Source organism: Hyaena hyaena, unplaced genomic scaffold (genome assembly GCF_003009895.1).
Source record: "Hyaena hyaena isolate Hyena2069 unplaced genomic scaffold, ASM300989v1 scaffold_170, whole genome shotgun sequence".
NCBI classification, from domain to species: domain Eukaryota; kingdom Metazoa; phylum Chordata; class Mammalia; order Carnivora; family Hyaenidae; genus Hyaena; species Hyaena hyaena.
Window position 1 is genome coordinate 580,022 of NW_024080802.1, and position 12,961 is coordinate 592,982.

At 41.5% G+C, this 12,961-nt stretch overlaps 2 protein-coding genes across 2 annotated transcripts in view; both read left to right on the forward strand.

The window, feature by feature from the left end:
• The window catches only part of EPYC (epiphycan), a 33,412-nt gene extending 32,659 nt beyond the window's left edge, over nucleotides 1-753 (forward strand). The window contains exon 6 of the mRNA XM_039240235.1: nucleotides 583-753. Within this exon, the coding sequence (XP_039096166.1) occupies nucleotides 583-753 (171 nt within the window). The remainder of the gene's footprint in view (nucleotides 1-582) is intronic.
• A 9,167-nt stretch (nucleotides 754-9,920) lies between these two features.
• CCER1 (coiled-coil glutamate rich protein 1) lies at nucleotides 9,921-11,375 on the forward strand. Its single transcript, XM_039240230.1, has one exon. The coding sequence runs from the start codon at nucleotides 10,001-10,003 to the stop codon at nucleotides 11,222-11,224; it is 1,224 nt and encodes a 407-aa protein (XP_039096161.1). The 5' UTR covers nucleotides 9,921-10,000; the 3' UTR covers nucleotides 11,225-11,375.
• Nucleotides 11,376-12,961: the final 1,586 nt, after the last annotated feature.

Sequence of the window (12,961 nt, forward strand, 5' to 3'; positions counted from 1 at the left end):
AAATATATCAAATAAAGCTATTTTTAAATATGTATTTCTTGATGCTGCTTATCTCCCTAATATTTTCTCACTCTCTCTCTCTCACTGTATTTACTTCACCCATGTTGACTTTTTTTCCCATTCTTGAACATTCCATGGTAATACTCAGATTGAATGTAGCATTCTCTCTCCCTGCAATATTCCTACATTGGCTCTTTCCATGCCTGAGTTGTTTTTACTCCATTCTCAGCTCCACTGCTGTCTCTTAAGATAACTTTCCACAGTGACCATCCTGTCTTCACATTACTCATCATTTTTAGAAATAACATTTTCTTTAAATTTATTTTCTCACTTCCTTATTTTACATTTCTATTGCTGAAGTGTAAGCCCCATGAAGCCAACCACATGTCTAATTTGTGCTTCAATGAATTAATCCCCACTGCCTAGAAAGTCTTCAATGGACTAGGATCCCATAACATGCATTTTTGGATAAGAGAAAGAACAACAGAATAAAAATGGGAGTGAGGCATAATGGACTGTGTTATTAATCAATACTAAGCATATGTTATATTTAGCCTTTTAATTTATTATCATCTCTTTTAGAATAACAACATTTTCGAGATGCATGAAGATACCTTCTGCAATGTGAAAAATTTGACTTATATCCGTAAGGCGCTAGAGGATATTCGATTGGACGGAAACCCTATCAATCTCAGCAAAACTCCTCAAGCGTACATGTGCCTACCTCGTTTGCCTATTGGAAGTCTTGTCTAATTGCAGATAATGGTTAGCACTATGATGCCCACTATCACGGAACAATTCCGCTCTCTTCTGAAACAAAAACTCAGCATGATACTTTCAAATTGTGTTCTGAAAAATGATATAATTTCATAAAATACAACTAAAAGTGTTAAGATATGATGACAATTTAGTAATTTAAGCAAACACCAGATGAGTCAGGGATAAAACCATTTGATGTGCAGAAAGGGCAAAACTAAATGACAAAAAATATATATACTTCTCAGATATTCTTGTAAATCACATGTAACTTGCAGGTTTTAAGGATTTCTATCCCATATAGTTTCAAGTTAAGTACATTATAAAGAAAAAGCTTTAAATGAGCACGTTAGGTGCATTGTGAAGATTTAGATGTTTTTAACTAAACTCTTCTATTCCTTTTTTTTTTTTTTTTTCACTAAAGCATGTTTCTGTTTCCCAACTGAGTAAAGACAATCAAGGAGAGAATAAAAGTATTTGAAATCTATAATGGCCTTGTGAGCAAATATTCATTATAATGGAACATGCAAATAATCATATCCAACAACAACAAAGCACATGGCTTCAGTTTTTGAATAATAATATTTTATCACCTTAAAGACCTGGTCAGCTCATTTTAAAACCTTGCTTAAATAGCAGTTTATCAGTATATCTGATAAGATGGTGGCATAGTAGAAAAACCTTAGGCTTGTCTCATCCCTTGAACACAACTAGATAACTATCAAATCATTCTATTGGTATATCTCTGTGCCTGTGAACAAAACAAAGGTTATAAAATGGAAAACATAGACAATGATATGAGAGCTACATTAGGGAAGAAGCTAAGGAATGCCTTCTAAGGAAAGTTGAACTGTCTGAAATGTATGATCATAATACAGGCACATGGTGAAAAGGGAATGATGACAAAAGAATGTACAATGATAGGTGATTTTCCTTCCAGCTGCAAACCTCCACTTCTACTCCCAAGAAAAAGCTACGCAATGGTTTCTTGCACACTTTGTGAAAGTTTCCATGAGCAACAAAAGCTTGTACATGGGCAATTTCCTCTCTTTATACAAATATACATGTGCAGGTACCACACACACACATATCACCATAACGTATGCATCTATACATGTAAACATGGTGTTTTAAATACAAGAGATAATCATTATTCTAAACCTTACTTCTTTCACTTAAAATCATTTCTTTTTTTTAAATTTTTGTTAATGTTTTATTTATTTCTGAGAGAGAGAGAGACTGCGTAAGCAGGGAAGGGTCAGAGAGAGAGGGAGACACAGAATCTGAAGCAGGCTCCAGGCTCTGAGCTAGCTGTCAGCACAGAGCCCGACTCAGGGCTCAAACCCACAAACCGTAAGATCAGACCTGAGTTCAGTCGGATGCTTAACGGACTGAGGCACCCAGGTGCCCCAAAAACATTTCTTGATGATTTTTCCATATCAGCACATACAGCTCTGCTGATTCTAAAAAAAATTTTTAATGTTTATTTATTTTTGAGGGACAGAGAGAGACAGAGCATGAGCAAGGGAGGGGCAGGGAGAGACACACACACACAGAATCCAAAGTTGGCTTCAGGCTCCAAGCTGTCAGCACAGAGCCTGATGCGGGGCTCAAACCCACCAACTGTGAGATCATGACCTGAGTTGAAGTCAGATGCTCAACGTACTGAGCCACCCAGGTGCCCCTACTGATTCTGAAAAGCACGTATCAGCCCATTACATGAATGTACATTTTATGTTCTTTTGTTTACACTAAAGTTGGAAAGACTAGCCTTAGGCAAACAAAAATAGTTTTGTGTACCTGTGAGAGTATATCTCTGGATAAATTCATAGGAGTGGAATTCTTGGCTGAAGAGCATATTATCTTAAATGTTAATAAATATTACTCGATTGACCTTCAAAGATGTCATAGCCATTTACACGTTCACCAACAGGGTGGGAGAGTGCATAATTTTCGATAACTTCACTAAAATGCTTAGTATCAAACTTCATCATTGAATAATCTATTTATCAATTAATATATTAAAGTAAAAAAGAGACAACTGACGACAGTACACCTTTAATATTTAAAAACATGCAATATATTGGGGCGCTTATGTGGCTCAGTTCGTTAAGCATCTGACTTCAGCTCAGGTCATGATCTCATGGTTCATGAGTTCAAGCCCTGCATCAGGCTCTGTGCTGACAGCCCAAAACCTGGAGCCTGGAGTCTGGTTCAAATTCTGTGTCTCCTTCTCTCTGTGCCCCTCTCCCACTCCCACTCCTCTCTCTCTCTCTCTCAAAAATAAATAATAAAAATGTTTTAATTAAAAAATAAATAAAAACTTAAAATATACTTTTTTTATTTTCAACTATCTCTTTCAGGCAAACATACTTCTTTATCTATATTTTCTGATTTTTTTCTCATTATTTCATATCATCCATCATAAGCCATTATTTATAGACATTATAGCTAAGTCCAGAATTTCTGTAGTGCGGCAATTGAAAAAAATTGTTCTTATGTTTCTCCACAATAGATGCATAAGCATTTCCTTGTTTCAGTTTAAATGTATAAATATCAATGTCTGTAATAATTAAAAATATATATTAATTTGCTGGACCTATGGGGGAAAACTAATCACGCACCCAGTGAATCATGATTTGTATACCCCAAGTTGTAAAGCTTAAAAATTAACAAAACCATCAAGCCATCATTATAAACCAATGACATTTAGAAACTGATTTTATTTTTACTTTTTAGATACACTCCAATACATGATTCCGAATCAGACTAAAAGTGGAATTTTAACATTGCAACTCTATATTTGTTTCCTATTACTGCCTTAAAATATTGGCACAAAATTAGCATTTTACTGTCTCACAGTTTATATAGGGCAGAAGTCCTACATGAATCAACTATCTCAGTTTAGGATATTACAGGTGCCAAGGGCCCGTAATGATTTTAGAGACCTATAAAAACATCTTCATTTCTTTTAATATAAAACAAAGCAAGGTAATGATAATAATGATAATAAACATTCAGTAATGAATATAGCCTAATTTATATTTTTCTTTATTACAACTAGTCATAAAATAAAATTTTTATTTTTATTTTTTATGGAGGAAGGAGTTCATGAAAAAGTCATAATGGGATTCTGCCCACAGGAACCTTATCGATGATCTTAGACTCCCTGCAAATGGCCTAGAAACTTCTTTGTCCTCACAGCCTTCTCTCTACAACATTATTATGAAATTGGGGTGGGTGGCTATAGCAAAACGTGAAATGAAATAAAATACCAAGATGAAAAGGGCATTATTATGCAGACATATAGGACCACCTGACCTGTTCACAGGCACTATGGCTTCCTACTCTCAAGGCTCCTGTGCAGATTTAATTCACCATGAACTTCAGAAGAACAAAATGCTACTATAGCCCTGAAAATATGATGATAACATTTTAGTATTCCTTCTCAATGCATCCTATTTCAGTGGCCATTTCCAACACCTCACATTCTTCACTGAAAGCTTTAATTCTAAAACTGACCCCTCATTACATGCTGTATTTTTAATAAACTTCTTTTTCTTTATTGAAGTGCTACACATTTTTTCCTCAAATATTACAGGTCATTTTTCAGGGGAGGGGGGCACTTCATCCTGTTGCTCCACAATACAGTGTAGTTTAAAATTATTTATAAACAAACATTTCCATGCTAATAATTCCTTTTTTATAGGTTTAAAAATTTTTAATGTATATTTATTTTTGAGAGAGACAGAGCGTGAGTGGGGGAGAGGCAGAGACAGAGGGAGACACAGAGTCTGAAGCAGGCTCCATGGTCTGAGCTGTCAGCACAGAGCCCGCTGTGGGACTCGAACCCATGAACCGTGAGATCATGACCTGAGCTGAAGTCAGACCCTTAACCTACTGAGTCATCCAGGCACCCCAATCCATGCTAATAATTCCTAATTAATCATTACATACTACACATGTTTTTCAGATGTCATGACTACAATATGTTGGGTTAATTCTCTGAAAATCTTGAGTAAATAAAAAGTTACTAGTATTTTCAAAGGGTGACAGCGAATAATGCCTACACATAGCACTAGTATGAATATAAAATCCTCATTCTTACTTCTCTCTAAATCTGCAGAAACTGTCTTTGTAGTTATCTCATTACAAAGTTAACTTCTCTTCATAACTTACTTATATGACATGAGGAGTCATAAACGGAAAAGCACCACAAGGTTATTCCCCGGGGTACAACATGCCTCAGCAGTTTTCCAACTATCCCCAAACTTCCCAAATTATCAAGAGAAAGTAATGAGTAATTTTTATCTCACTTTTTGAAAAGCTGGACTCTTAGTAATTTGCAGTAAGCCTCTATGACCAATGGATGGCGCCTACCTTTGTTGTTTCAACTTCCTATGCATAGTGTCTTCAAGGTGGCAAAAGCCAAGTTCTTGAGAGAGCATAATATGTGTTCCATTTCTTTTTTCATTTCCCATGGAACTTAATTGGTTACAAAGACAGATCTGAAAAACATGTGTTGAATATTACTTATCTGACCAAATGTATCAGGTATATCCAACTTCTTGCTAAAGAATTTTACATATATTTAATTCACTGAGGTTTGCTTTCTAAAAGCCAATTGAAAAATGCTAAAATCTAGTAATTCATATTGTCAAACTGGAATAGTTTAAATTTAGTGTTTGTGATAAACAAATACAAAGTTCTTATATTCTCATAGCTTATTTTGTATACTGAGGCCTTTGCTGACTGAATTTTGAATGAGTTACTACTGCCATCAAGTGTTTGAATTTATCCTTTTCAATTCACACAAATGCCCAAAAAAAAAAAAAAAAAAAAAAAACCACCAAGAAAAAAGTGTGTTTTCAACTTAACAACATAATGTCATGCGTGACATTAAGCATAGCNTCTTATATTCTCATAGCTTATTTTGTATACTGAGGCCTTTGCTGACTGAATTTTGAATGAGTTACTACTGCCATCAAGTGTTTGAATTTATCCTTAAAAAAAAAAAAAAAAAAAAAAAAAAAAAAAAAAAAAAAACCCACCACCAAGATAGCAGTGTGTTTTCAACTTAACAACATAATGTCATGCGTGACATTAAGCATAGCATAAACTATACTGTCATATGGGACTTAGTGGAATTTCAAAAATGCAAAATGTCATTAAGCCTTCCAAATAAAGTCATAACTAGCTACTATGGAGTACATATTTTACTAAATGTATTTGGTATATGTGATGAACAAACTTTAAGGCAATCCTCCAATTAACTTCCCGTCTCTTGATATCCATGCCTTTGTGTAACCTTTTCCTCTTGAGTGCTGGTAGGATGTGGGGTCATGCTTCCAACCGATAGAATATAACAAAGACAATGGATGTCACAAATGTCAATGTCAGGCCCACGCTTTGACACATACGTGTGTGTGTGTGTGTGTGTGTGTGTGTGTGTGTGTGTGTGTATTCATTGTGCTAGGAAGCACCAGAGAGATCTGCTTTGCTGACTTGATTGGACTGAGTAGCCACATTGAGGAAGCCCATGGCAAGGAAGTGAGAATATGCTCTAGGAATGGATGGTGACCTCTAGGACTTGTGGGTGGCCTCCAAACCTGAGAGCATCCTCCAGCCGACAGAAAGCTAAAAGGCAGGGCCCTCATTTATACATTCACGAGGAAACAAATTCTGCCAATAACGCAATAACATTTTCCCAAAGGGAGCCTCCAGATGAGAACCAAGCCAGCCAAGTGCCTTGACCATAGCCTGGTGAGACCCTGAGCAGAGGAGCCAACTAACACCTGAGAACCCTGAAGTAACAAATGTACCTTGTTTCGGTAAGTTTGTGAGAATGTGTTACATAGCAGTGGAAAACTAAGACAACATTAAGCCATGGCAAGTGTGTTATATTTTAGTGATGAATTAGAACACCTCATATTGCAGTATTTAAAGAATATGAGCCATTAAAAGATGTCTTAAAAAAAGTCCTCAACTGCATTTCTGAAAGCTGTGTTTAACGTACTCAGACAGTAACTTTCTTGGGTGATTTTACCAGTACATGAACAGTCAGAATTACAATGCCAATCTATCGATAAAACTAAAACTCATAAATCATAATTTTATGTTTCTCTTAAGAAGGAGAGGGATGGGACAAGAACAATACCAAGATAATATTCTTTAATAAGGAGAATTAATATGAAATGTATATGCCGCCGCGGAACAATTGTACAAAAACAATGTCCTTAATTATCTGAGTTAACCTTCTTTAAAACAAGAAATTGATGAGAATTCCACTATGGAGACATAGTCAATTTCTGAAGTTCCAAATTAGGGGCGCCTGGGTGGCTCAGTTGGTTAAGCGTTCTACTTAGACTCAGGTCATGATCTCACGGTTCATGGGTTCGGGTTTATGGGTTCGGGACCTGCATCAGGCTCTGTGCTGACAGCTCAGAGCCTGGAGCCTGCTTCAGATTCTGTGTCTCCCTCTCTCTGCCCTCCCCTACTTGTGCTCTGTCACTCTCTGTATCTTAAAAATGAATAATTGTTAAAAAAATTTTTTAGTAAAATAAAATTTCTAATTAAAACCCAGTATCGTATACCACATATGTCCTCAGACAAATAAATCTGGGATATCACCATTCCAATTTGAATTAAGCAGAGTAAGGGGAGAGTAACTGCCAAATGTGTGAGTCTACATCCAGAAAGGGACACTGGAGGCCAAATGTGTCAGCATTCTGCACTTTGAGTCATGCAGGCTCGTCTCCAGCAAACCAAAGAGCAAACAAAATTGAACGAAGCCTGTGGAGTGTGTGGGTCCCACAGCAATGACTGAAGTCCTGATCCAAGAACCCCCACACTGTTCTCAATTTTCAACCCGGAAAGCATACACAGCCTCTGCAGGCTTCAGGGCACTCCCACATTTTCCTTCTTTGTCATTTACTGGGGGCTTGTATAGACTCTGGTTCCCAATGGGCAATGTTCCAGTTTCTGCAATTCCCCTCACCATAGGAAGGCAATAAAGGGATATATTCTGGGATGGTTTTTCTCTAGGATCCAGCCTCATAGCATTTCCTTGATGTTTCTACAAAATGGGACCAGAAAAAGGCATAAGGGCAGGGATGCCTATTTTGGCATCATCCACAGCAGGGTTACTAATCTTTACATATATCAACTTCTTTCTCCTAAAGTGTTTAAGTATGCCAACCATGACAGTTAACAGCTACTGAGTGCTCCTGGGGTAACTGCACTAGCCGTTTTAATGAAGTACCTTGTGTAATCTTTAACACAGCCCTACGGAAAAGGTATTATAACTATACTCTTGGTATGGGTAAGAACCGGAGGTTTAGAGGCTAATAATCGCTGAATTGAAATTGAAGCACATTTTTAATAGATTTCAATTTTTTTAAGCAGTTTTAGGTTCACATTAGAATTGAGCGTAAGGTTTCTCATATACAGAGATTTCCCATATACTCCCCTCCCCACTCATTACCAATATCCCCCACCAGAATGGTACTTTCAACTGATCAACCTACATTGACACATTATCATCACTCAAAGTCGATAGTTCACATTAGGGTTCAGTCTTGATATTGTCTATTCTATGGATTTGGATAAATGCATCATGGCATATGTCCACCATTATAGTATCAGTCAGAGTACCTTCGTGATAATTTAAATCAAAGCCCATATTTGCAATGTAATGTTATCAACGCTCCCAATGAAATGGGCTTTCTGGTATACATAGAGCGACATCGGAAAAGACAACTGGCATACTTGTATTCTCACGAATATACGTCGTGGTCCTATTTATTTAATCCGACATTTGCAGGATATGTTACAATTAGCAAAGTGCTTTCCCATAGGATTTCACGCACTCCTCCCAAGAGTCCTATTTAAGGTGGGTGGGCAGTTGAGGAGAGTCATGGGGTTAAGAATTTGGGTTCTGCGGCTGGCTGGTAGGTTCAAATACCAGCCCCGAAGCTCTCAGTCCCCACGACCTTGGTTAAGATAACCTCTCAATTTCCTAATCAGTAAGACGTGATAACAGTGCCTACCTCACAGGGGAGGTGTAAGGACTATGTCTGCCCCGAGCCCATGCTTGCTGCAAGCACAGACACTAAGTGTTCGTGGTCGTGTTTCCCATATGAAGCACTACAACTCCCAGGAGTTAGAAGAGTGTGCACAGGTATGGAGTGGGGTCCAGTTTTCAGACTCCAGGCACTTTCTTTTCTTTCTTTCTTTTTTTTTTTTTTAATATTTTTATTTTATTTCTAGGATAGAGAGAGACAGCGTGAACAGGGGAGGGTCAGAGAGAGAGGGAGTCACAGACTGAAACAGGCTCCAGGCTCTGAGCTGGCAGTCAGCACAGAGCCCGACGCGGGGCTCGAACCCACGAACCGCGAGATCATGACCTCAGCGAAAGTCGGACGCTTAACCGACTAAACCACCCAGGCGCCCCTCCAGGCACTTTCTTTTCACCTCCTTATCCTCCAAAGGTATAAGATACAGGTTTTCTAAGGTACAAGCCCCCCTACCCCTCCGGCCCACTTCCAAGAGCTTCAGCTAAAGGCCCATCTTCCATATGCTCGCACGTCCAGGCGGTACACAGGTTTCAAATCAACCGCCGCAAACGTAATCAGACTTGAGCACCACCCCAGACCAGGACCCTATTTCCCTCCTTCAAAACCTGCGTCACAAGCCTGCTTGGAACCTTCACTGGGCACCTGGTTCCACCCGGAATCCCGCTCCTCCGCCAGGAGAAGAGCCTCGACCCCAATTGGCTATCACCCCGGGCAACCAGGGACGCGGTGGCCACCGGCCGGTATTTAAAGGCTGCCTCTGCCCTGGGCCCCTCAGTCCCGCCAGGACTGCGACGGTGAAGCACCTGGGTCGGGAGGGAGCAGCAAGGTAACGCGCAACCCCTGCCTCCCCGGCTCCCAGCCCGCGCCTCCGCCGAGGCGGGTGTGTGTGGGACCCGGGAGCGGGTCTCCCTGCGTGGCGCCCACCACCACCTTCCTCCCCCACCATCCCTACCCAGCCCCAGTCCCGCCCAACCCACCGGGCGGGACAGCGTGGGAGCCAAGGACAAGAGATTACGAAGGAAGAGCGAGCGAGCAGGCGGAGAAGAGGGGTCCTCGTGGAGAGAAGGGCGTGATCCCAGGAGCCGGCACGTGGTGCGGCGCAGGCCGACGAGGCTCTTCAGACCTGCGCATCTGGCCAAACTCGACAGCTTCCCGGAGCTCCCTGCACGATGACGCAGACGCTCGACAAAAGGGAGGACCCTCTTAACCTGGGCGGCGGCTGGGCCTCGCCGGCCCCGCTGGGCACCTGGTCTTCCTGCCACCGAAGGCGCAGGGGCGCTCCGATAAACAAGCGGCGCCACCGCTCTGCTCCTAAGTTCCAGTATGAGGCCCCCAGGAAACACCCGAAGCAACAGCACGGTCCGGGCCCCTGGTTCCAACCACCGCGACGGCCCCACTGGGACGTGTACTCCAACTGGGGGCCCTGGGGAGGGCCCTGGCGCCCCCCTCCGGAGGGATTCTGGAGCCCCCCCGGCCGAGTGCAAGTGATCCGCGCGTACGGGCTGCACCCGCTCTGCCTCTGCTGCTGCTCCTGCTGGCGCGGGCCCTGGATCCCCGGCCAGGCGAGGCCCCCGGGCAGGAAGAAGCGCTGGGGCCGCAGGGGCCGCGGCCTGCGCCGCCACCCTCGCCGCTCCTTCCCGAAGAGCCCGCCCGTGGACCTGAGCACCCTGCTGCGGCCGGTCAACCTGTACGGGTGGCGGGCCCCCGGCATGCGGGCGCCGCGGAACACCACCCAGTTCATCATGAACCAGATCTACGAGGACATGCGGCAGCAAGAGCGGCTGGAGCGCCAGCAGGAGGCGCTGCGCGCGCAGCAGGTCCAGGCGAGCGGCCAGGCCTCCCCGGAAGGCGCCTCCTGGAACGACGCGCCCCCTAGCGGCGGGGAGGACGACACGGAGCTGCCGGAAATGTACAGCTTTGTGCAGAACCCCTCTCTGGTCTTCACTCCCGATCAGTCTCCCACCACACGGCGGGGGGAGGAGGAGGACGAGGAGAAAAATGAGCGAGAGGAGTGTGACGAGGAGGAATACGACCAGGAGCAGCGTGACGGGAAGGAGGAGGAGAGCGAGGAGGAGGAGGAAGAGGAGGGGGCAGAGGCCGAAGATGAAGAGGATGTCCAAGAACCTGACTGCGTGGAGGAGGAGGAGGAGGAGGAGGGGGAGGAAGAGGAAGAGGAGGAAGAGGAGGAAATGGAAGAGGAGGAGGAAGGGGAGGAAGGAGAGGAGCAGAGAGAGGAAGAGAACGATTTACCTTTGGAAATGCCTTTATCATTCCTAGTGGGGGCTGAGGAAGAGAGAGAGAACTTTATCAACTGTGCTTATTTAAGCCCCAAGCCGATCATTCCCCAAATGCCCCAGGAAGCTCTCCTCATGTTAGACGACATTAACTGTTAAGACTCCAGGCAAGGGATTGAGAATGGGATGGAACTGATTTGAGGCTAAAATGCATTAGCAACTTATTAAAAACTAATTTAAAAAGTGAGTTCCATTAATAAACATATCTATGTAACCCCCTTCTTTGACCATTATAAAACGTTTAAAAATTGGTGTGTTTGTGTATGACTATGGGTGGGGGAGGGGGAGCTTTCAAATATAACTTAATTGGAAATGATTAAAGGCCAAATATTTTATTACTACAGTTTGAATAGTTTGGTGTTTCCTCTCTAAACACTGGAGATTTCTTTCTTTGTTTTTTTTTTTTTTTTCCCCTTAATCCTGGCTATGCTGAAACTTTTTTTAACAAATTTATTCAACTGTGTACTTAATGAGCTTGGAATCAACAGATATTTTGGCTGTTACATGCTTAAGAAGCACATGCTATGCCTAGTGACTGTCTATCAGTGCTCATTCTTTTTTAATGTTTATATTTTTGAGAGAGAGAGCACAAGCGAGGGGAAGGGCAGAGAGAGTGGGAGACATGGAATCAGAAGCATACTCCAGTCCCTGAGCTGTTGGCCCAGAGCCCGACATGGGGCTCGAACCCACAAACCGTGAGATCATGACATGAGTCTAAGTCAGCCGCTTAACCGACTGTGCCACTCAGGTGCCCCATCGGTGCTCTTAACATAATACTGAAACCATCTAAAAAGGAATATATTTCAAAACGTATTTTTCCTTGTAGCTTCTCCACCTTCAGAGTTCATTTTTGAGGGCAGTATTTTGATGACCCCCCCATTTGCAGTGTCTTGTGGCATCGCTCACTTATATTCCTTGTTCCGCAGTGCTATGGATCTTCCTCAGAAGAACATGGAGTTGCTTCTGTGGAATTGGTTATCTGCCATGGCCTCAACAATCCATAAATCCATGCATGGAGAGGATTCCCCATGGTCAGAAGTCAACTTGTACATCTAGTTAAAATCCAAGGTAACTGCAAGCAACAAAACATAACTTAGGTTTTGAAGCCTTGTTCCTGGAACTATTACTTGTCATAAGTTCACAGGAACCATAAAAGTGGTTTTTGCACAATAGATTTTTTTTAAAGGATGACTGACCTATTGGGGGTGGAATATTTTATTTCTTTCCCAATTTGTCTACCTTACAAAGGAGAGTAAAACAAAGATGCAAAGTGCAAGCCTGTGTGAGCTACTTTTTTAATGTCTAAGCAATTACCTATGGAGAATACATCATTCAAAGTAATAGCTTTTATTCAAACATTTTTAGGAAGTAATAATACATTTCCTTCTGGACACTTCAATTCTAATAACTTAATAAAAGATTCCATCCATAGCATATTCCAGAATATCCCTAGATGAAGAATTTGAACCTGCTTTCTCAAAAATTACATTTTTTTTTTTTTTACAAACTATACTTCTATAGTTTCAACCACAGTTTAGTATTTATTTGGTGAAGAGAAGACTATATGGTGATATCTTACCTGGATGTTGAGTTTTACTCTTATCTCAGTGTACTTTAGCTTTGGGGGTGATAAGCTTATGCTCTTGAAAAGTAAAATAATTAAAGCATTACATGAAAGTACCCAGCTTTTCACTTCTTATTATTTAATATCACGAATCTATTCAGTAATACTTCAGTGGTCAGTAGGATGAACAGAAGAAACAACACACTATAGGAATCTTAAAATGACACTGAACACTCCAAACTATAGCAATGACTAACTAAACATTAAACAAT